Source organism: Mustelus asterias, chromosome 13, assembly GCF_964213995.1.
Source record: "Mustelus asterias chromosome 13, sMusAst1.hap1.1, whole genome shotgun sequence".
Lineage (NCBI taxonomy): Eukaryota > Metazoa > Chordata > Chondrichthyes > Carcharhiniformes > Triakidae > Mustelus > Mustelus asterias.
The window spans coordinates 22,052,324-22,076,688 of NC_135813.1; the positions used below are offsets into that span (position 1 = coordinate 22,052,324).

The following is a 24,365-nucleotide window of genomic DNA, read 5'->3' on the forward strand; positions in this document are numbered from 1 at the left end:
ATTTGTCTTCTATTTTTTTCTTGAGCAGTGCTGAAACAGTTGCTACCCTCCTAGTCCTTTGGCATAAAAACCATTTCTTAAAACTATCCAACCAAACTTCCTTTATTATTCTGGGATATGTGCCAGGTGGGCTTGGTAAATTTCCATTTCTTTCATTTATTCTTGCGAAGTAAGCAAAATGGAAGATCGCATTTATTTTCATTGCTGGTCTGTATTCGTTCAGAGAAGGTGATGATGAACCTTTTTCAGCATACAGAACCAATGTCTTTTGGGGAAGGGAGCCTCAACCCCGGTCTGCTTTGGCTGCTCATGCCTCCAGCTCCACGTTACAAAGTTGACCCCTGATGCCTCCTTTCGCCTAAAAAGCCATTCAGCTGAAAAAAATAAATTTATTTTGCCTCAACATCTCTTTGGTAGGAGCATCATTTTGAATATTTATCGACAGGTTTTGACCAATATTCCCCCTAAACTGCACAGCTGTGCAATAACTGGAAATTCTCATGCAGACTACGCGCAAGTAGACCCCTTTAAGGTATTGCACACGGACAGCCGTGCAAACAAATTTAAAAGGCTTGTGCACTTAAATGAACAGCCAAGTACAACAAAATAAGTTAGAGGGGATGTTGGTAGTGATCCATACTCTTACACTCCAGCTTTCATTTTTCTCTGTAAAAAGTAACACAAAACACATCTCGATTGTTCTCTCAGTCTGAAGTGGTAGATAGTCTACATGGCCTCTAAGTGATGACCTCCTTTTGTTTCTTATGCACTTTTTAAAAAACAGCTTGGTATTTCCCTTTTATATTAACCACCAATTTGTTTTCATATACTCATTTTAACATATCTAATCTTACTTTGATTATACTTTTAACATCAATATTCCCTTTAAGCTACCCAAAAGACAGGTCATGCACAAGTTGGCCCTTTAAATTACTGTATATAGCCGAAAATTTAAACAAATTACCAGTGCTCTCAAAACTATTGAAAGGAATGTTATTTAACATCTTCATATTCTCATCATTTTCTTCCTCTGTTATTCTCCCATATCAATTAATTTATTTTTTAAAATTATCTCATTTTGCTGTAAACCACTTACTCCTGTCTTTTTAATGCCCCTTTTGCTCTTTGTCAGATTACAGTGCATCTTGTATTGAAACCGTGGGACACTAAGGGGCAATTTAGCATGGCCAATCCACCTAACCTGCACATCCTTGGAATATGGGAGGAAACAGGAGCCCATGCAGACATAGGGAGAACGTGCAAACTCCACACAGTCACCTAAAGCTGGGATCGAACCTGGGTCCCTGGAGCTGTGAGGCAGCAATGCTAACCACTGTGCCATCGTCCTACTTCAATTTTCAGTGTAAATCTAACTTAAGTTACAGATACAAGCCCAGTTGCTCTGCCTTTGCATTACTTAATTGTCCTGCATGGCTTCCCCTTTTTAATTTTCACCCCGTTGGTGCTGCTAACAGGGCCAGTGATTAATGCCCATCACTAGTTGTCCAGATGAGGACCATTTTCTTGAATTGCTGCAGGAACCAATTGTTGTAGTGATTCGATACAACTGAGTGACTTGCTGGGCCACGTCAGAGGGCAGCTGTGAGTCAACATTGGTGTAGGATTAGAATCAGATACAAGTCCAAACATGTAAAGTTGACTGGTTTCCTTCCCTAATTAGGGACCAGTTGGGTTTTTACAACAATCCAACATCTTCATGGCCACTTTTTTCTCAAAACTGACATTTATTTTCAGATTGTTTAAAAACTGAATTAAAATTCTCAAGTGGTCCTGGTGAGATTTGAACTCACCAGTTTTTTGGATGATCGAATCTCTGGATTATTAGTCCAGTAGCATTGCCACTAAATTAGCATTATCCCTCTAAATCTGATTTGACTTTACTTCCGTTATCAGTTACACAGCATGCAAATTAGTAAACAGCTCTGGATGCATTCAAAGAGCCCTTTCCTATTTTGACCACAATTTTCTTTTAGCCCAGGGGCTATAATCACCAAGGGCTTTAACCATTATAACTATTACTGCTACATACCTATCTAAATTGTCTACAACTTCCACTGTTAAATAGTCTATAATGTGTTTGCTTAAAATTTCTTAGACCCTGAGAATCACCATCAATTAAAATGTTATATGACTGAAATTTTGTCTTTAATCAACAAGTGCATCCATTCAAAATTCTTGTTTTATCTTCGTCTTTTTCTTTCCTTTAACATCATGGAGCTGATCCACTATTTTCTGATCCAATTCAGTCTGCTCATCTATTCAAATTTATTTTTTGGCTCAAAGGCATTGATAAATTGAACAAACTAAGTAGCAAAATAGGAACTTAGTATTTAAAATCTCTAACATCGATTAATTCAAATGAAGCAGGTTTGAATTCAAAACTGGAAATACTCACTTGAAAGGCAACATCTGCAGATAGAAAAATTAGGTAACATTTCTGAAATGTTAACTCTATTTCTTTCTTCAGAGATGCTGTGTGACCTGCTGAGTGTTTTCAGCATCTTTAGTTTCAGATTTCCCGCAACCTATGGCATTTTGCTTTTTAATTAAGAGCAGACTGAACTTAACTAATGTGTCACTTTTAATTTGTGTTTAGATGAGGGGAAACATATATTGGGTTTGTAAGTTCAACTGCACCACATTAAACCAAAAATGTCTAATTTCGATAGTGTAGCAGGCTACGATCAATGTATGGAATATATTGCATGATAATATTTGATTTCAGTAGGGGAGCCAGGAAGGAATAAGTATTCTAACTCCCTGTGTTAATTCTGATAAATAACTAAACTGATGATAAATTGCACATATGAATCATCACTGTTGTGGGTGTGAGGTATAGGTTGAAGATTTTGATCTTTTCGAGTTCCTGATCTTGGATGAAACAGCAAATGTAGGGCGTTTCCCCTACAACTGGGGAAAGCTCAAAATCTGTGCATCTTCTAGAAGGACTTCAGCAGAGTGCCATTGAAAATTTGTGAATTATTTCCTTGTCTTTCTTTCTTAAGTATTATGTGTACAGAAAACAATTGAAAATCGTATCAGTGTTGCTTTTGTATTTTCATCCACGTTATTTAGAGCCTTTTTCTACATGTATATGATATATTATCAGCAGATATGTTAGGTCAAATTGAAATCATCAACTGTCCTCCATGCATGTATCTCTACTAACAAGCAAATAATATGTTCCTCTTTCCTGAACTAGATATCAAGGATACATTGGTGCAGCACTCGTACTTGGTGGAGTAGACTGTACTGGCCCCCATTTGTACAGTATTTATCCACATGGGTCAACTGACACATTACCCTATGTAACTATGGGTGAGTGATTTTTTTTATTTACAATCGCTCAACATTCTTTGCTTGAAGAAATGAAAAGGGAATAGAAAATTACACAGGGTTAAGGTCCATTAACATTTTAGAATGATCAATTGAATATTGTTTTACGAACGCACTATTTTTGAATCAGCACTGTCCATTGGATGCATTGATTTTGAAATGCAGGCATTGGTTTTAATTTTACAGAATTCTGTAGATTTTAGAAAGATCCCTGCAGATGGGAAGGTAACAAATGTAACCCCACATGTCAAGAGAGGATCAAGAGATAAAATAGGGACCTATACAGCAGTTGACCTGACACCAATGGAAGATCCCAGAATCTATTATTAGGAACGGAGTAACAGGGTGCTTGGAAAACACATTGCAATTGGGTGGAGTCAAATTTGATTTATAATATGGAAATCGCACTAGACAAATCTGATTATAGATTTTTTGGAGAGTTTAATTAGCAGCGTAGATAAGGGGAAGCCAGTCATTGTAGCGTATTTGGATATTGAAAAAACATCTGGTACTACATGAGTTTATGACACGAAATTAGGATTCATGGGAGAGAGATAATATCTTAGCTTGGAGTGAGAATTGGTCTGGGGATGAAACCGAAAGTAGGGATAAATGGGTAATTTTTGGCTTTGCAGGCTGTAACTAGTGGGGTATCATAAGGATCAGTGCTATATGGAAGTTGTATCGAACACTTGGGTGAGCAGCCAGAGTATAATGTATCCAAGTTTGCTAGATGGGGAAGTAAACTGTGAGGAGGGCACGGAAGAAGTCTCCAAGGTTAAGAGTTTGGGCTAGAACATGGCCATTTAACTACAACAGAGAAATGTGAAATTATCCATTTTGATAGGAAAATTTGAAGAACAATTTTTCTTTGAAGATTAGTGACTGGGAAATGTTTCCTCTGGATACCCTTTTACACAAATCAAGAAAGTTAACATGCGGGCACAGCAATCAATTGAGCAAGCAAGTGGCATGTTAAATTTATTACAGAGGGATTGGCGTGTATGCGTAAAGAAGTATTATGACAATTGTACAGAATCTTACTGAGACCACACCTGGAGGACTGGTCTCTTGACCTGAAGAAGGAAATATATTCGCCTTGGAGGGAGTCACCAGACTGCTTCCTGGAATGAGGGAATTTTCCTTTAAGGAGATTGAATAGACCAGGCATTTATTCCCAAGAATTTAGAAAATGAGAAGTGATTTTGTAAGGGGCTAGATAGGGTAAATCCTGGGAGGTTGATTCCCCCTTGCTGGAAAGAGTGGAACTGGGATCACAGTTTTGAAATATGATTGGCCACTTAGGAACTGAGATAAGGAAATATTCCTTTATTGAAAGGGTTGTGAATTTGCATGTACAGTTCAGTTTCTCCACAAAATTGCACCCCGCCAATGCAAGAATGTCAGATCATCAAACTCCCTTGAAGAATACATAAACTTGTAGTGTATCATAATTGGTGTTTTTAACACTGAAGCAAGTTGAGCCTTATGTAGCATTATTTATTTATTAGCTGTACCACTGTGAATTTTGCAGTCCTCTTACAGCTTACAACCATTGCTAATAAAATGTACAGAATCTAACTGCACATCCCAGGTTTACATAAATAAAATAGTACATGCAGCCGGGTAATACAAGCCCCAAACCTAAATTATTTTCTGCTTTGCTTTTAAGCCTGGTGTTGCATTTTTAAAATTTAATTCAAATAGTGGTAGAATGCTTTAGAAGCCAGTAGGTGGTGCCATTGCATTAAAATTGAGCTCCGGATTGTGCATTAAGAAGCTTCTTAAAAATCTGAAGGCTTTATATAAAATAATTGATTTGAAAGTTGTGTGTACAACTGTTATAATGTAATTTGCTGTGCAGAGGTTTTAGTTGCCTCTTAAGATGCATTGTATCTTCAAATTCTATTCAGACACAGCCACAGAATTTTATTATGTAAAATGTATTGCTCTCTCGTATTTTAAATAGGTCAGATATGATGGTAATTGAGAATGCTGTCAGCTGCTTTCTACAATCTATTGTTGACTGACCCTCTTTTTTAAAAAAAACTATTTTATTTGCTCTTGACGTAACATACTTAAGTGGGGAAGGCCTGTGCTGGATGGGGAGGGGGGCAGTATACAGATTCATCTTTGTATTTGCATATGCGCTTTTGAAAAGATTTTAAATCCTCAACCAGCATGATTCCTCGTTGTCCATGTACAATACTACTCCTGAGCTGCTGGCCTTTTGCTGCTCCCGTTGTCAATCTCATGAGAGTTTCTGTCAAACAGTGACATAGCTGTTTTTCAGGCTGTGAATTTGTTTTCTAAATTCTTACACTGTTTCATTAAAAATGTTCAACGTATAACCAAGTCTGGCATTAACAAAGGCAATTGCAGAATGGAACATTCTATTTAATGCTTTGTTTTCTATTCTTAATGGTTAAGAACATCCGCTGGTGAAAAATTACTTTTTTTTCCCCCAGAGAGATTTCCTTTTGGAAAGCAGATGTAGTATACTCACGCCAGTGACTGGTATTTTAACTAAGTGTGCCACTGTATATTGAGATTGGTTTAATTTTCAAACTGGATGAAATAAAATTCTGCTTTTATACAGTGAATAAATAGTACAGAGAAGCTATTGCATACCAGGCTCTTCTTAACCTTGTGCCTTCTCAGCCTGTCAACGTTTGCTAATCCTGCTATTTTTAAACAATTAAGTTGCATGTTATAATATCAGTTGTATCAAATTTACTATTACTCTATAGGACGGTTGTGCCAGAAGCTTTTAAAAAGTATATTTTGGATTACTTCTTAAAGTAATGGGCAGTGCAAACCTATCTTTGAAGTTGTACAAGCATTCATTTTTGAACAAATGCAATTCACTTCCCTTTCACATACTGAAAAGATTTATTTGCTTTTGCATCCCTCTTTCTTGAGTGCTGCTCGATCGTTTACATCCCCATCTTTTATTAAATCTAATTTTTTCGTGAGCTGAAAATCCTCTGCCATTAAGCCAGATTCTTGCCACTAGATAGCTGTGTAATTGTTATGTTTCCATCCAATTAGGCTGCATTACATGACATCAAATCAGTTGGTATAGTATTGATTTGGCAATATCTTTTTTTTACATATCACTGAGATGTGAAGTTGGAGAGAGCTCTGGCTTTTACATGCTCGTTCATAGCTCAACTTTCAGATGGAACAATTTAAATTTATTGGGCAAAATTTTCCATTTTTTTTCCTAAGTGCTGGCCCAGGTGAGAGACCTGGTGTGCAGCCCGTTAGCTGCATAGCCAGCTTTTCTCTCCATATTTTCCAATACTTAGTTAACAAAAAATACTGGGGGTGCAACTTAGGTCATCATGCTGGCAGGGCGGGACCTGAGAGAGCTAGCAACTTTTAAAGAAAAGGCCCTCCTATGGATATACCCCCCACCCTCCCAACCACCCCCACCCCTTGGGGAACCCCACATAGACCATGGATCTCCCCAACTGAAGCCCCACTCCCTGGCACTGTCTGCTGGGGGCTGTGCAAGATACTGCCTGGGCATATCCTTCCTACCCTGGAGGCCATACATAGCTGTGTATCCCTGGCGGTTCCCTTTGCCTGGTTTACATCGCTCCAGACCTGTTGTAAACCTCGCCAGCGTGACATCACATCGGCGAGGGGGACATGATACAGTGGGGAAGCCCACTAATTATATTTAAATGAGGTTCCCAACTTTCCTGGGCGGGAACCTCGTTGTGTCACGAGCTGGGAGGGGCTAATTACTTGCTAAACCAGGATCAACATTGTATTGCAGCTACAGGCCATGTTGTATCATACAAAAGCTATACGTACATTTGAGATGATTAATTTTAGGGATTTGTCACTGCTGCATGCTAAAGTTGGTTTGGAGTTGTCACAGTAGTGACTTTTCATGATAGCAGTAACCCGTAACTATGCAGTAATGCTCACTGTGCCATAGCTATAGTGTTTGTTGTGGTGCCATCCAAAGGGAAGGATGATGTTTTTTTTAATTCATTAGTCGCTGGCTGGCCAGCATTTATTGCCCATCCCTAGTTGCCCTTTAGAAGGTGGTGGTGAGCTGCCTTCTTGAGTCGCTGCAGTCCATGTTCTGTGGGTTGACCCACAACGATGTTAGAGAAGGAATTCCAGGATTTTGACTCGGTGATTGCGAAGGAACAGCGATATATTTCCAAATCAGGATGGTGAGTGGCTTGGACGGGAACTTGCAGGTGGTGATGTTCCCATTTATCTGCTGCCCTTGTCCTTCTAGATGGAAGTGGTTGTGGGTTTGGAAGGTGCTGTCTAAGGATCTTTGGTGAATTGCTGCAGTGCATCTTGTAGATAGTACACACTGCTGCTACTGAGTGTCGGTGGTGGGGGGATTGAATGTTAGCAGATGTGGTGCCAATCAAGTGGGCTGCTTTGTCCTGGATGGTTTCAAGCTTCTTGAGTCTTGTTGGAGCTGCACCCATCCAGGCAAGTGGGGAGTATTCCATCACACTCCTGACGTGTGCCTTGTAGATGGTGGATAAGCTCTGGGGAGTCAGGCGGTGAGTTACTCGCCACAGTATTCCTAGCCTCTGACCTGCTCTTGTAGCCACTGTGTTTATGTGGTGAGTCCAGTTGAGTTTCTGGTCAATAGTAATCCCAAGGATGTTGACAGTGGGGGATTCAGTGATGGTTACACCATTGAATGTCAAGGGGCGGTGGTTAGAGTGTCTTTTATTGGTGATGGTCATTGCCTGGCATTTGTGTGGCACAAATGTTACTTGTACAACAATAACAGATTATAGTTCGACCTGTAGGAAATATTTACCTCACAACTTCCATCATGAAGAAATTGTTCACTTTTTTCACTATTTTCTGGATGAAAAATGATAGCAATGTTGACTAAGTTTCCAAGACACCTCAGGATACCTGAGAAACTTGAGATGCCGCATTAGTCACGGATAATTTCTGGGTACCCTAAGCAACTGCCTAAGACAGCACGTGTGGCCCCTTGCTATGCTTTAGAATGCCTCTGAGAAGTTAGACTGCCTCCAGCAGCGCAGGTCTCAGGCATGGTTGGCTCAAGTTTTCCTGGCAGAGGTGCAACCTCGGAACTCTCAGCCACCAAATAGTAAGTTTTCATTCATATGGAGCCAGAAGGAGAGAAGAACCCCTCCTGGCTCCACAGCATTCCTCATAGCTGCTGCTGGCCATATTGGATCTCTTAGAAAAATATTCTCTTCAGATGTCGATAACTTTGTTTCATTATGTGCTCGTCATTATCTCTCCCTTCTTTCCATCCCTTTAAAACATTTGTTTCTTTCAAAATTTTTCATTATTTTATTAAATTCAGAAATGACTGCCTTTCTCTTAAATGTCTTTGTTAGTGTTTGTGCAAAATCTATGGTTTAAATGTAATTTTAAAAATAGCTTTCACAAATGTGCTTAATTTTTCTAAACTATTGTCTTTTGTAGTTTGCAGTTGTTCTGAAATATGCAAAGAACACTCTGCTTTTATATACAAAACAGTCTCCCACAATTACAAACCCAGGAACTCGCAATCCTTCCCTAAACCAATTTCAAAGATTTGTTGAATTGATGCTGATGCAGTAAGGTTGCTGGAGGGAAGGATCTGCTGAAAAAAAACTTGGGAGGGGTGGTGATGTGGTGAATGGGCAAAAAGAACAGGCAAGAAACTTCAGAATCAAAACCATATAAAATAAATATAAAACACAGTGATGATCATTTCTCAATTTAGTTTAGTTTATTTATTTAATGTCACAAGTAGGCTTACATTAACACTGCAATGAAGTTAATGTGAAAATCCCCTAGTCGCCACACTCCGGTGTCTGTTCAGGTACACCGAGGGAGAATTTAGCATGGCCAGTGCACCTAACCAACACGTCTTTCAGACTGTGGGAGGAAACCCACGCAGACACGGGGAGAACGTGCAGTCTCCGCACAGACAGTGACCCAAGCCGGGAATCGAACCCGGGTTCCGGGTGTTGTGAGGCAGCAGTGCTAACCACTGTGCCATCATGTCAGCAGATTCTAATGATTACACAAGAATTAGGACAGCAAAAAGTAACCATCAGTTTGTAATAGAGTGGAAGTATGTCTATTTGAAATCATTTCAAATTGTGCTTACTCTCTTCAGCTCACCAATATTAAGAAGAAAATTCCAACCAAGTGCCTTCATTTTTTTTGTTGAGAATAGAGGACAGCAGAAAAATCTACTCCGTTATTAAAAACCTGTTCCTCTTCAGTTTTATAAATAAAATGTATATTTATCAAAATAGTCACTCTTGTGAAAATATCAATGAAATCAAGTTTTTGTTTTGAGATGCTAATATTCCTAAATTGAACTTGAGGAGGAAGTAAAAGATGTAACTTTGGTGTAGAAAATGCCCTTTGCCATTGAGGGTTAAATAGGAGAAGGTATAGGTTATTCGGCCCATCAAGCCTGCTCTGCCATTCAGTTAGACTGTGGCTGATCTACCTCAACATCACTTTTGTGTGCAATTGTTATATTAGTCTCCAGAAATCTTATTAATTTCTCTCTTGGACATGCTCAATGACCGAGCTTCCACAGTCCTCTAGGGTAGAGAATTCCAAAAATTCACCACTTTGAGTGAAGAATCACTGCTCGTCTCAATTCTAAATGGCCTGCACCCTATTCTGAGACTGTGTCGACTGGTTCTAGACGCACCAGTTATCTACATCCACCCTGTTGTGCCCTGCAAGAATTTTGAAAGTTTCAATGAGATCACCTCTCACTCTTCGAAACTCTAGAGAATACTGGCCCAGTTTCCTCAGTCTCTCCTCATGAGACAATCCTGGAATCCCAGGGATTAGTCTGATGAACCTTCATGGCAAGTATATTCTTTCTTTGGTAAGGAGACCAAAACCGCATGGAACATTCCAGGTGCAGTCTCACCAAGACTGTGTACAATTGCAACCAGACATCTTTATTCATGTCCCCAAATCCCCTTGCAATGAAGACGAACATACCATTTGCCTTCCTAATTGCTTGCTGCGCCTGCATGCTAGCTTTTAAGTGACTCATGAACAAGGACACCCAAGTCCCTTTGGACATCAACCCTTCACCATTTAAGAAATTTTCTGCAGTTCTGTTTATTCTACCAAAGTGGATAACTTAACACCATCAGATTATATGGCATCTGCCATGTCCTTGCCCATTCACAAGTCTTCTTGAAGCCTCCTTGCATCTTCCTCACAACTTGCATTCCCAATTTTGTGTCCTCAGCAAATTTGGAAACATTACATTTGGTCCCCAAGTCCAAATCGTTCATATCAGTTGTGAACAGCTGTGGCCCCAGCACTGATCCTTGCGGTACCTCACTAGTCATAGCTTGCCATCTTGAGAATGACCGATTTTATTCTTTCTGTTTGTTAACCAATTCACAATCCATACCAGTATATCACTCCCAGTCCCATGTGTGCTAACTTTGTTTATTAACCTCCTGTAAGGGACCTTATTGAAGGCCTTGTGAAAATCCAAATAAACCACATCCAGTGGTTCCCCTTTATCTCTGCTAAAGTAACATCCTCAAACAAAGGTTGCCTTTCATGAATCCATGTTGACTCTGCCCAATTATACCATTGTTTTCCAAGTGTCTAGTTATCACATCCTTTATAATAGATTCTCATATTTTCCCGACCACTGACACCAAACCAGGACATCTGTAGTTCTCAGTTTTCTCTCTTCCTCACTTCGTAAATATTGCGGTTACATTTGCTGTTTTCAAGACTGCAGGAACCGTTCCCGAATCTATAGAATTTTGAAAGATAACCACCAATGTATCCAATATCTTTATAGCCACCTGTGTCAAGAGTCTTGAGATGTAGCTCATGAGGTCCAGGGGATTTATCTACCTTCAATCCAATTAATTTTTCGAGTACAACCACTCCCAGTTTCATTCAGTTCACAAGCCTCTTGGCTCCCTAGTCTTTCTGGGAGACTTTCTGTATCTTTGAAGACAAATACAAAGCAATTGAGAGGCATGGACAGAGTGGATAGTCAGAAGCTTTTTCCCAGGGTGGAAAAAGTCAATTACTAGGGGGCACAGGTTTAAGGTGCGAGGGGCAAGGTTTAAAGGAGATGTACGAGGCAGATTTTTTACACAGAGGGTGGTGGGTGCCTGGAACCCGTTGCCGGGGGAGGTAATGGAAGCGGATACGGTACTGACTCTTAAGGGGCGTCTTGATAAATACATAAATAGGATGGGAATAGAGGATATGGTCCCCGGAAGGGTAGGGGGTTTTGGATAAGTCGGGCAGCATGGTTGGTGCAGGCTTAGAGGGCCGAAGTGCCTGTTCTGTGCTGTAATTTTCTTTGTTCTTTGTTCAATTGTTTGCTTTCTGTGCTATTTTCTAATATCCATTATAAATTCTCTTTCCCCAGCCTGTAATGGACTCACATTTGCCCCTGCTATTTTTATTTTCCTTTCCATATGCCTGAAGAAGCTTTTATGGCCTGCCTTTGTTTCTCGCTAGCTTGCATTTATATTCTCTTTCCTCTTTATCAGGTTCTTGGTCCTCCTTTGCTGGATTCTAAGTTGTTCCCAATCTTTGGGCTTACCATTTTTTCAAGCAACCTTATAATCCGTTTCTTTTGATCTAATGCCATCTTTAATTTGTTTTGATAGCCACTGTTGAATCACATTTCCTGTTGGGTTTTTGTGCCTTAGAGAAATGTATATTTATTGTATACCATGTAATTTTTAAAAAATGTTAGCCATCGCCTGTCTACCATCTAATTTTTTTAGTGTATTTTTCCAATCCACCATAACCAGCTATCAAGACATAAACTTTCAGAACACTCTGAATACAAGTTGCCCAGAATTTAACTCCCTTCATAAACCTCCGCTCATTCAAACCTCTGCTATACATATCCCAGCCCATAAAGACCATTTCACTCAGCACTCCCATCCTTGCTGATTTATACTGGATCCTTTTCATTCCCTAATAAAAACACCTTATTGAATGAACTTTTGTCATCTCCCCCAACCTTTCCATTTTTGGCTCCATGTTCATTCTCCTCAACTGGGAATGTTTTACCAAGTTAAAGACATGATGTAAGTGCATTACTTTTCTGCCATCTGATCAGAGTACATTTGCCACAAAGTGCATAAAAGCAAAAAGGTTTATTTTAACCCTCCTACTGTAATTGCTGTTAGCCTGGTATTCATTAATACCAGGCTACATTAATGGCCCATTTACTTAAGGGTAACATCTATTAATTGAAAGCAATCAGTAACGTAAATTAGAGGGAGTTGGAATGTTCAAATGAATTTTTGATTCTCTAACTCATTCTCTAACCCAATTAGATACTTATTCATAAGACTTAATTTTAATTTTTTTGTGCAGTTTTCACACATGGATGTAGTCAGGACTTGCAAAAGTACCAGAATGAATAGCAACCTTAAATACAATTCTGGGTGTTTAAAAGATTAGGGAAATGCAACAAATTCACTAGTAAGTTTGTTCAGTTAGTTTAGTTGGTTTACTCCAAAGCAATGGTTTACTGTATTAAGTATTTAATATCTGGTGCAGTTTCAATGCAATTTGTAAACCCATATTGACAAGTTTTGTTTTGATATTTTGTGAGTTTGATATCTGCTTTTTGTGGGTGGGGGGGGGGAGGTTTTGTGCATTATGTTTCTCTAAAATGCAATATATATAACTCAATTCTACTAAATAGGTATTGTGAAACATTCTGGAATTTTCTATTTAGTGTAAGGCTTGCTTGAAAAATAACTGAAATTGGTTATGTTTTCATTCTAGTTTTCCATTCTGAATCTGTGAAAATGCATCTCACAATTATTTGGGGACTTTCTCCTACTGGATTGAATATAGTACCTCGCTTAAAGTTGTTTGTCTATTGCAAAAAAAAACTACATTAGAAATTGAGACCCAAGCCACTCGAAAGATTAAAAATGCTCTGCTTACTCAGGAGTGAAATCATCAAATTAAACTGTTTGTGCTGACAAAAGACAAATTTGGTTTTCAGCAAACGGTGCAAGATAGTTTGATTGCTCGGCTTGTCCAGGGATGCTCTTGGCAGACACTTGTAATGAAATGTGGAGCGTTTGCATAAAATTAAAGTGTTGCAGGCGATCAGCAGTTCAGCTATAGGAAGGCAAGAAGAGATCTTCCTCAATCTCTTGCGAATAAACTTACTCCCCTGACACTGAAGTTGTTTCATATTCATAAATCAGCTTTTTGTGCATTGGCAATGTCGGCCTACGGAGCAAGCATTACCACCTAGAGACTAGGCCTCTCAGCCAGGAACCAGGGTGAAAAATGATCACAATTGATGGGGCTGCGGAGTGCACCAAATTTTTACACAGAACAAGCAGCAAATTGAATAACAATGAGTAAGTGTGAATAAGCACTCTGTCACACCATTCTGACACTGATGGATGAGAAGGTCCTAAATGTTGTACTTTCGCCGCTGCACAGATCCTGTACTGTGGCAGGCTTCAGAATAAGGAACAGGCTGAAGTGGCAAATGGGGCCTTGGGTACTTAAAATGGACTGCTGTGTAGCATTACAGCAGGGTTAGGAGAATGCCACAAAAGGCATTTAGGAAAAATGAGAAATCCTGTTTAAAGGAACTAATTATAATGTTCTTGAAAAGGTGACAGCGTTTCAAACAGCGAGACTCGTATAACCTCAAGACCTTCTGTTACGGTTTAAATTTAATACATGAACTTGCAGGTGTATAGAAAAATAGAATTCTTCAAGTCATCTTGAAGGTCTACTTATGAGGCTAGCTTGTACATTTTAAAAAGCTAAATGTCTTAAATATTCAAAAAGCAATGGGTCTTTAAAGGTCAAACTTCAGAATGTTGGCTTGCACCAGAACTTGTGTCACTGATCAGGCATGTCAGTTCTGTCATACTCATTCAAACACTACACCACTTTTAACAACTAATGTATCTTTGGTGCTTGGTTCGTCCATCACACACAAAATCCCTTGTGCTGCCATGTTTTACAAAACTAACTTTATGCCCATCAGTGTTTAGCTTGGGATGAAAGAATAAAGGAGTACTTGCCCATATTATATTATATATTACTAATTGTTACAGTAAATTGTAAGGCATTCAGTATATTTTTATACAAAAAAAACAAATGTAAAATTTTAAGCTTTCCAAACTTGTTTGAATGCTGTCATTTTTATTTTTACATTTGGGGCAGGGGCAGTGCACTTTATCATGGAATAAAGTATTAGGTTGTGAGTTTGTGACCCCCAGCTTCTGTACTGAAATCCTGGTCTCCATTGTGCTGCTTTGGAGAGGAACCAAGTGGAAACCTGTTGGCCCTTCATAGGGGAGGGGTATTTGAGAAAGTGTTATCCCAAGTCCCTGTTGTGCAATTCCTGATGTCTAGTTTGAAAGTAGCAATAACCCAGGGTTGAAAGTAGGTTGCTTTCTTGGCCAGCGATGCTGCCTGATGTGGAAAGAGGTATAAAACAGAAAATGGATTCAGGATTACCAGTTGACCCTTGGAAAGGAAATATTGACACAAAATGCATTAAAACTAAGGAAAATGGAGTTCTGAGAGAGTATGGCATACTAAGGCTGAAGAAAATTTAAATGCATAATCAGACTATAATAAGAGGATGTTTGTGATTCACAATATCACTAATTGTTTTAACATGAAGCTGGTAGGGAGAGCCCATTTTGAAAAGAGGAAGTGCCATTTAAAATGGACAGTAGTCTTCTATGCATTGAGTATAGCCATATTACCTGCACGCAAAAGTCATATGCGGTAATCTTTACTACCACCAGACTTTTCTTCCTGAACATAACTGCAATAGTAGAATTTTCCTACATTGTGCAATGGGTCCAGAACCTGTCCTCCTTTCTATCCAAAAATTGTCACGTTTCAGTATATTGTGAACTTTCAGTCAATACGTTAAATTTTTGAACACAGAATATGAAATTGGTCACTGCAAATCGGGTGCACTTTGGCATTTTGAGCTCCAGACAGTCCTTAGTCGCAAGCAAATTCCTAATTAAATATGGACGTTAACAGTCATCTGGGAAATTCACACATCCCTTTGTTTAAAATAAAATTGTAGTATTCCAGAAGGCTTGACTTCACTATGAAAAAAAGAAACATCAAAACTCAGTGGCCATGATTATTAGCTTCTTAGAGTGCTTATTAGAGAATCCCGTGGCAGCCGATTCACGGGGTTTGCGCAAGTGTTCGCGCCCAGCTTGCGTTTCACAGCGCCGGGTTTCCGGTGGCGTCTGCTCCATGCCGGATCGGCAGGGAGACACACAGACCATTTAAATGGTCAGTTCAATATTATTTGTATGTGATAAGCGGGCCTGGGACTGAAGTCTCCGGGCCCACTAGCGTCTCCCACCCTGCCAGAGTAGTTCACTCCAATGGGGATTACAGTAGCCCCCCACTTTGGGGAGCTAGCGGCCCGGCCCTGCTGGAGTGAAGGGGGGGCAATTGGGGCACCCCGGGCAGGCGGATGGGGTTGGTGCCACCTGGTCATTGGCATCCTGGCAATGCCAGCCTGTGCCCTGACACTGCCCAGGGGGCAAAGTGCCAATGCCCAGGGGGCATCTTGGACATGGGAATGGTCGGGGGCTGGACATGGGAATGATCGATGGGCCAGCAATCGGAGCGGAGAGCCTGCATTGCAGGGGTCATGTGACTGGCCAGCAATCGAGCTGGCCAGCAATTGCGAGGTCATCAATGTGGGGCCACTGCGCATGTGCCGATCTCAGCACTAATAGATCAGTGTATGCACACTAGCCCGCTCAGCGCATTGATTTCAGCCTCTCCAGCGGGAATAGGCCCTGCTCCCTGAAATCTAATGATATTCATGTTGGTGGCCTCTGCAGTGCACAGAGTGTGGGAGATTCTTCTCTGAACTCCCACTGAAAAAAACCAACGTGAATTACTCGACACTTAGAATTTTTTGGGGAGAATTCTGCCCAATGTGTATTAACCAAAAGTGAGTTTTAATGTGTCAAATGACAACATCCGCAGGATGTGTAACCAACCCACTGCCCCTTTTTGGGGAAAAAAGGACTTTGAGCTTCTACAATTCACCTGGTGGGAATGCCTGATTTTAAAACAAGGGTAAGAAGCTATTCTGCAGAAACGGAACCATCAAGGCAGTATTCAAGATAATATTTGAATAGATACTTGTATACCGAATCTTACTGCTGGGAAAGACAGTGTACATACTTGGACACTCAGTTTATGGAAAAATGAGATTCCAGCAGCTTGTGTCGTATGATTGTGGGGGTGGGGGGAGAGAGAATAGAATTAGTGAAATTTTTGGGGGCGATAGAGGAAATCTGAATGCTGAACTAAAATTATTTAAGAAGGGATTTGTATTATTGCACAGAACTGAAAAGGTTAACATTTAGAACAAATAATTCTCTTATTTAGTTCTAGTAATGTTATCTAGACACGTGTTCTTTGCTTCTTATGTTTCAGGAGAATCCAAGAGTTGATAATGTAGTAAATTCTTTTTAAACTGACTCAATTTTATACATTATTATTTATCACCTTACTTTCGATATCAGTTAGCCAAATTCCGATTTTTGCTTTGCGTTCTGCAACATAATTCTTTCATACTTTTCACACAGAAACTTACTGCTCAAACAGTGGCTGCAACTGATCTGATTGCTTTTCTTGCCTTTTTCATAGTTGCCTGTTAGTCTTATGGCTTGCAAAGTGAGCAACTTTCCCAAATTGGCCAGATATTATTGGTGGCCAAGCTGATGTCATTTAGGAGCAGGGAAGGACAATACGAAAATGAGAATTTTCCCAAAATTTAAGGGTTTGGTTCTGGTCAGCCCTTATCTTAAAATGTTCCTTTAGGAGCGAAAATTTAAATTGCTGACTGTTTCTACAAACAACTATGCATCACTTTAAATACCTATCTTCATAAATTGCAGTCAGGTTGAAGATTTATAGTTATTTTCAGGAAAATGTGTCAGTTCATTCTAAGAGTTCAACCAAGCTTTTCAGAAATTAAAATTATCTTTAATTTTTAGAAAGCATACATCTTATAAACTGAATTTTAAAAATGTAAACTGTTCTCTGGAGGTTGCAGTTTTTTCCAAGTAACCTATCCTATGTAAGGCCCTATTATGTGTGTGTGCAGCCATCACAATATTTCCTCATAAATGTGGAAGAATAACTGGGTGGAGGAATAGTGTAATGCTTTTTAAATAATGCAAGTGTTTTATTTCTTCAGTGTGATTGAGGAGCTTACTTATCAATACATGAATGTGGCAAATTATAATTAATATGAATATGAAATGCAATATATGTTGCTGATGCAGAATTTGCATTTGTGTAACACCTTATTGCCATTCTAGGATGTCAAAGCACACTGCTATCGATGGATTACTTTTTGAAGTGCCATTCATGTTATGCAGGTAAACATGGCGACCAATTTATACACAGCAAAGCGCCACAAACAGCAGATGAGCGAATGAGTAAATAAGCTGTTTTTGGTGATGTTGGTTGACACTGGAAAAAACTTCCTTTTTGAATAATCCCCTGGTATAGTCACTACTGATGTGGTGGTGATTCTTATGGAGTCAAAGTAGCCTAGATCATGGTCGATGAAAGGTCACAGATCTGAAACTTAACTCTGTTTCTCTCTCCATAGATCCAGTTAGACCTGCTAAGTATTTCTAGCATTTATTTCGGACTTCCAGTACTTTGCAATAGATTGTTTTTATTGTAATCTAGGTCCTGCTTTTTTTGTAAAACAAAGTCTAGTCTGAGCTAAGTCGAGGTAGAAATCAACCTGTTACCACATTAATCACTAAAAGGACTTCAGAGAGTTATTGGATCTGTGCTTGCTCGCTGGCCCGGTGCGTGACTTTACCTGAGTACAACTGTCAATTATGAATGGCTGCCCAAGGATGTCAGTGTCCTGGAGGTTTTGGAATTGAATAAGATGGGTAGTTTCATTGTTCAAATTCTTTAGAAGAGATCAAGCTGCCAGGTAGACCCACCAGCATACAAGGGCAGCAGTCCAACTATGTATATCCAAGACTTCAGAACTACACATGTCTCTGCCTTGTCCTGAGGTGTAAGTATAGCTAAACTGTGGTGGAAATTCCCCTAACCTTGCCCTAACTAATCTTAACCCAATTTGTGGACTCGAGGCAACAACAAAGAATTGAAAAATAATCAAATGCTGACAAAAGTTTATTTGCAAAATCTTTATTATTCATGTAGGGTGCTAGCTTTTAGAAAAGAAAAGTCTTTTGTGGCTGTAATGTAGACCTACTGCCTAGAAGCAACAATAAAGGTTGTTTCACCAGCTATAGATTATTTGTTTTAGGTAGAGATTCACAACAATAGATTTTTGCTTCAGGTAAATGTAACCTGAACAAGATGCTGCTGCAGTAACATTATAGTACCCATTTTTAAAAGTCAGTTTTTAAATATGATCAGTTAAATCATAACTAATTATGTAGTTATTAGTTGTTAATAACCAATTATTAGTTAAACTAATGTATAATTAGTTAAACTATAACTGAGTGATCACAGCAGGCCACAATTTGCTGTTTTGGTTAAATTTTCTTTAATGTCAGTTATCAGAAACAAATTTTCTAAAATTGTACAAGATTTTCTCACAAATAGATGAGTGCATGGAACCTAATTAACCTGACAAGCCTTTTCATCCACTGTACATATGAGTATATAATTTATGGAAAGATATCGGTGACTTAAATATTTTATAATCAGATTATTTGACATTTCATTATTAGGATTACTTGTATTTTAGTTACCAAATTGTTCCTAAAAACTTCTTAAATTTCAATGATTTTTCCAAAAGTGGTTTGCAGAACTTGCAAAATTAGTTTTTAAGACTGTCTCCATGATATTGATCTAGTAGCTTTCTGTGCCATGTTACTGTTTCTATTGTTAAAATGTTGTCTCAGAAACTGTTAGCACTGTTTTAATTCTAGTTATTAATATTCACTCTATACATAATCGCATACATTATCGGGGAAGAGGCATTGGTTGTGGTAGTGCCAAATCAAGTGAGACTGGATGTACCACACAGAAGAAGAAGAACCTTGCATTTATATAGTGCATTATCACATCTTCTGGATATCTTGAAGTTCCTTACAACTAGTAACTGTTTTAAGAAATGCAGTCACTGTTTTATGTAGGCCAATGTGGCAACCAGTGTGCACAAAGCAAGATCCCAAAAAGAAAATGGATAAATGACCATCTAATCTTTCCCTGCTGATGTTGGTTGTGGGAGGAGTGTTGGCAATAACAATGAGAAATTGTCCTGTTGTTCTTCAGATAATGCTGTGACACCTTTTTAAGTCTATCTGGACAGGAAGGCGTTTAACATCTCATCTGGAAGATGGCAGTGCAGCACTTCACTCAACACGTTACTGAGTTTTAAACCTAGAATATTTGCTCAAGTTCATAACGGGTTTGAATCCGTGACTCTTTGAATCGGGCAAGTGTTTTGCAACTGAGCTAAGCTGATACCTGCTTTCCTTTATTTCATTCCAGTGGATATGCACGCAGAAAATTAAGCTGTTTTGATACATGCTTTAAATCTCCAGTAGACAGTCATTGCTTTATTATATAACCCTTTTGGTTACCTACAGCTTTAAGCAATAGATTTTGTTACAGAAAATTGCTACATTCTAATCGTACGAACCTAGTGATATTTTATCCCAGGGATATCTGTCAGGTTGAATATGACTATTCAGCACACTGATCAATTTATTTCTTGTAAATCTGGTGCTTCTAGGCATTGTATTTGATCTATAATCAGACTGCTTAAATGTTGCTGATGAGAAAGTCAGTATTTTTTCTCAACACCATAACTGTCAAGTTGTATTATGCCATTACATATTCACCAGAATTGATAAAGTCAGCAGGACATCTCATTCAAAAGCCTTTAATCGCTACCTCTTTTCAATTCAAATCCATTGCGGAGGTCGACCAGTGTTCACAAATCACTTTAAATGGGAAGTGCTGTTCCTTGTGCAGGCCTGCTAAATGAGAAGTAGTATGCAGAGTTACTTAAAACAGTAATAAATGCCAAAAAGTTATTTTAATTGGATTGAAAAATAGGCACCAAATGCATTTTTCAGCAGAAATAGAAGTTTCTAAACCATTTAGTAACTATATAGCAGATGGGATGATGTGTTTTGAAGCCCCATGCTTTGCTCTGTGTGGCACAAATTGTTAACATTTCTCATTTTCAAAATGATGCTGAATCGCTTTTAATGCCTAATATAGGAGCTGTTATATATTTGCTGTATGGGAGGAATAGGAGTTGGTAAGTTTACACCACATGCAGTTGCAGTCCCATCTCATTGGATATTCATTGACCATTTGAAATTGACAGATAATCTATTTTTACACAATTTTAACATTTTCTAATCAATATTTTTAAAGAGTTTAGTAATTTCTTCTGTATGGCTGCCCAGATGGAGGTGACAGTGGTTTAGCTTATGAAAATTACCGGATGTTGATGGACAGATGTCAGTGAAAGAGATCTTTAGTTTATGGGAAAGTAGAACATTTTAGAATCTGTTCTGTTTAGCAAAGCACAACATACAGCACGTCATTTGTCCAGCGAACTGTCTTAACTTCAAATCTCTGTAACATCACTCAATTTCATCCCACCTTGGCTCGTCTTCTGTTGAAACCTTCGTTCATGCCGTTGTCACCTTGAGACTTGACTATTCCAATGCACTCACTCCTGGCTAGTCTCCCACAGACTACCCTCTGTAAACTTGGAGGTCTTTCATAACTCTGCTGCCCACACCTTAACTCAGTAAATCCCATTTCCCGATCACCCATGTGTTTATGTTAAAGGTGCTATATAAATATAAGTTGTTTTGAAAACAAAGTTGCTATATCCAGAGGTTGTTTTCTCTATATATTAAGAGACAGTTTGGTACTCTGAAGACAATATGTTTATAGTCTGGTTTAGACATGCACGTACTGTACATTTCTGCACAATTTGATCTCCAGCTGATCAGATATGTTGCTTCGCTGCTGTTTCAGCCTCAGTGATTGCATACACTGACTTTCTTGGGGCGTTTTAGTGGGAAGCCACTCCATGCTCAAAAGGGCGAATCCAGGCTGCCCCTTAATAAATGGTCAATAACTGCATGATGGGTTTCCTGGTAATGAAAGGAATAAGACATTGTTTTATGATACGATCATATGAATTTCAACACACAAAGAATGCGCATTTAAACAGTGTCTTTTCATGTCCTCAGATGTTCCAAAGCATTTCATAGACTTTTAATTGCTTTAAGTGTAAATCATTGTTACATAGGCAAATGTGACCACCACTTTCAACACAACATGTTCCTGCAAACGTGATGAATGATGAGATATATCTGTATTTGATGATGTTGGCCTAGGGAGAAATGTTGTCCAACATCATGGATGGACATGGAATTTTTAAAACATATATCTGGATTGGTGGTGCAACACAGTTTAACATCTCACCCAAAAGACAACAACACCATTGTAGAATTTCTCCGGTACTTCAACTGTACATCAGCCCTGACTATTTGACCTATTTCTGGAAAGGCTCCAAGCCAGTAGTGTTTTGATTCCGTGATGAGAGTAATTCCAAATAAAGCAAGCTGACCCTTGGATATTTCAGCAGTCATTCTTTTGCCACCTCTGGTTGAACATCAGAGTTATTTTATTCCTGACCTGCATTTTCTTTCGCAAATGTTTAATTTGCTCCTGAATTCTGGAATTGATCTAAGCTTTAATAGCTGTTGATAGTAATATATTCCATATTTTAATCTTTTGTCTAAAAAAAAATCCTTCCAACACTCTTTTGCACTCTTTTGCACCCTGTACTATTGCGAGATTTTATGCCTGAAAGGGCTAGTTTGTCATCATTGAAGCGTGTTCCCACCTACCTGCAGTCTGATTTTATTTTCAAGATTGCATGTGGTATGCTAACCAACACAACAGCCTTGCTGCTGCATCTGCTTCTGCAACTGGCTGGACAGCAAATAGAAGGACTGGACCTAATTTGATTTGGAAGTCAATTTCCAAATCAAATTGAAAAAATGTAGATAGTTACAAAAATTTGAGATTGCATTATTATTAGATCAGCAGGGGAGCAGGAAAGGAAAACAAGTTGTTGTCCATCTGTCTTCAATCCATCCAACCTGTGTACCAATGGTCTTTAAAACTGTGAAGTTAACTACAGTACGTGTAGCTGTAACTAATAATGTGCTTAAATATTTTCACACTTTTATATTTGTAAAGCTTAACATAATATTTGCGATTTTTAATACTTTTAATTCTTAAACAGGTTCTGGATCTTTGGCCGCAATGGCAGTATTTGAAGATCGATACAAGGCTGACATGGAGGTGAGTGTGTGACCACTGTAAATAATAGCTGATGAGTTCGCATTTTTATTGATCCTTAATTCAGGAAGAAAGAAGAATCTAAATGCAATTTTCATTTTCTAAAATTTCTGTTCCCAAAAAGGTGAATGTATATGGTTTGAAAATCAGACTTTAAACACAACTTGTAAAGGAGACCAGTCTGGTTTCAATGCCATTAAGTCTGAGTGTGAATACAGTATCAGATTTTTTTTTCATCTTTCCTAGCTCACATCTGATGAAATTATTACCTTGGATGTGAATAAATGTTTCTTGTCTACTGTGCATTATGTGATTTTAGGTTTGATATTGATTAAAGAGCTTACTAAAATGCACATTTTGAACATAGAAGCCTTAAAAACGTAAAGTTTATATTGTAGAGAAAAGTGAAAGTTAATTTTTTAAAAAGATACATTTTGTGGGATGATAAAATTACTTATTCTACAATAAAGGAAGGTAGGCAAAGAACACCACAATTACTTCAGATGCTATACAAGGATTTATATAATAACCAAGCAAGTTCTGAAAGCAACAAGGAATGTTCTGGTTCTTGAAAAGCATGTTCTAAATTATGAAGGGATCATATTTTTGAATGAAAATAAGATCGGAATGGAACATGATCTGCGTCATTGACTGATGCAGGACTTATAAGTGTAACTTCAGGTTTCAGAACTGCAGGGCATGAGTATTGGAAAATCTCAAGTGAAACTTGAGAAAGTGCTCTTTTTCGTACAAAGTGTTTGCTACCTTCTGAAACAGTTGCATAAATGGTTTACCCCTGTACTGTTCCCTAATAAAGTAGGAAGAAAGAGATTTTTCCTCAGTGTCGACTTTATTTTATATTGGACAGAATATGCTTCCAAAAATATTGAAGAGGCATCAATTTGTCTTAGATTTGTCAAGACCTGAAAGTGACTGCACTTTTTGAAGCAGCAAATTAGGTAACTCCAGTTGGGGAAATGACCCTAGCTCGGAGACAGCAAAGTTCAGTGTACTGATATACTAAAGGAAAATAGCACTTTCGTAAGGAACTTCATGGAGGGAGTTTCAACCCCAAAAAATGGGTGGTTTGGGTTGGGTGGGCGGCTAAGGCATTAAAAATAAGAAGTCTAACCTCAGTCCACCATTTCCAGGTGTAAGGGGTGGGGGAAGATGGGGGCAGGTTGATGGATTGTGACCAATCCAGTCCCAGGCGGCAGATAATCAACTTAAATAAAAAGAGGCTGCATGTCACCAGCCCCTTCTCACTTCACTCCTCCATGCCCCAGGCCCCATCTTCTGTCCATCCCTGGATCCCTCTTCTAATCCAGAATGCCCCCAAGCCCACTTCACAACCCTGCTCACCACTGACTTACTTTTGCCGGTCTTCAGCCTCCATGCAAGAGTCCGTTCTCCTGCTCCCCCTCCCTTGTGCCATATAGTTAAACAAGGAAAATGGCTGACCAGCATAAAGCCAGCAAGTGCACACCACCTTTAAACAATGTTGAACTGGGTATCACAAGATTCTCATATTCCACTCACTTTTTGTATTGGAGATAGGACTTTATTAATATTGATGTGTATTCATGGCATGTAGCTATATTGCAGGAATGAACTTG

The 24,365-nt window shown here is 38.9% G+C and overlaps 1 protein-coding gene across 1 annotated transcript in view; it reads left to right on the forward strand.

Annotated features, from left to right (window-relative positions):
• The window catches only part of psmb7 (proteasome 20S subunit beta 7), a 60,537-nt gene that overhangs the window by 11,632 nt on the left and 24,540 nt on the right, over positions 1–24,365 (forward strand). Inside the window, exons 5-6 of the mRNA XM_078226507.1 lie at positions 3,224–3,339; positions 22,694–22,752. Of these exons, the coding sequence (XP_078082633.1) occupies positions 3,224–3,339; positions 22,694–22,752 (175 nt within the window). The remainder of the gene's footprint in view (positions 1–3,223; positions 3,340–22,693; positions 22,753–24,365) is intronic.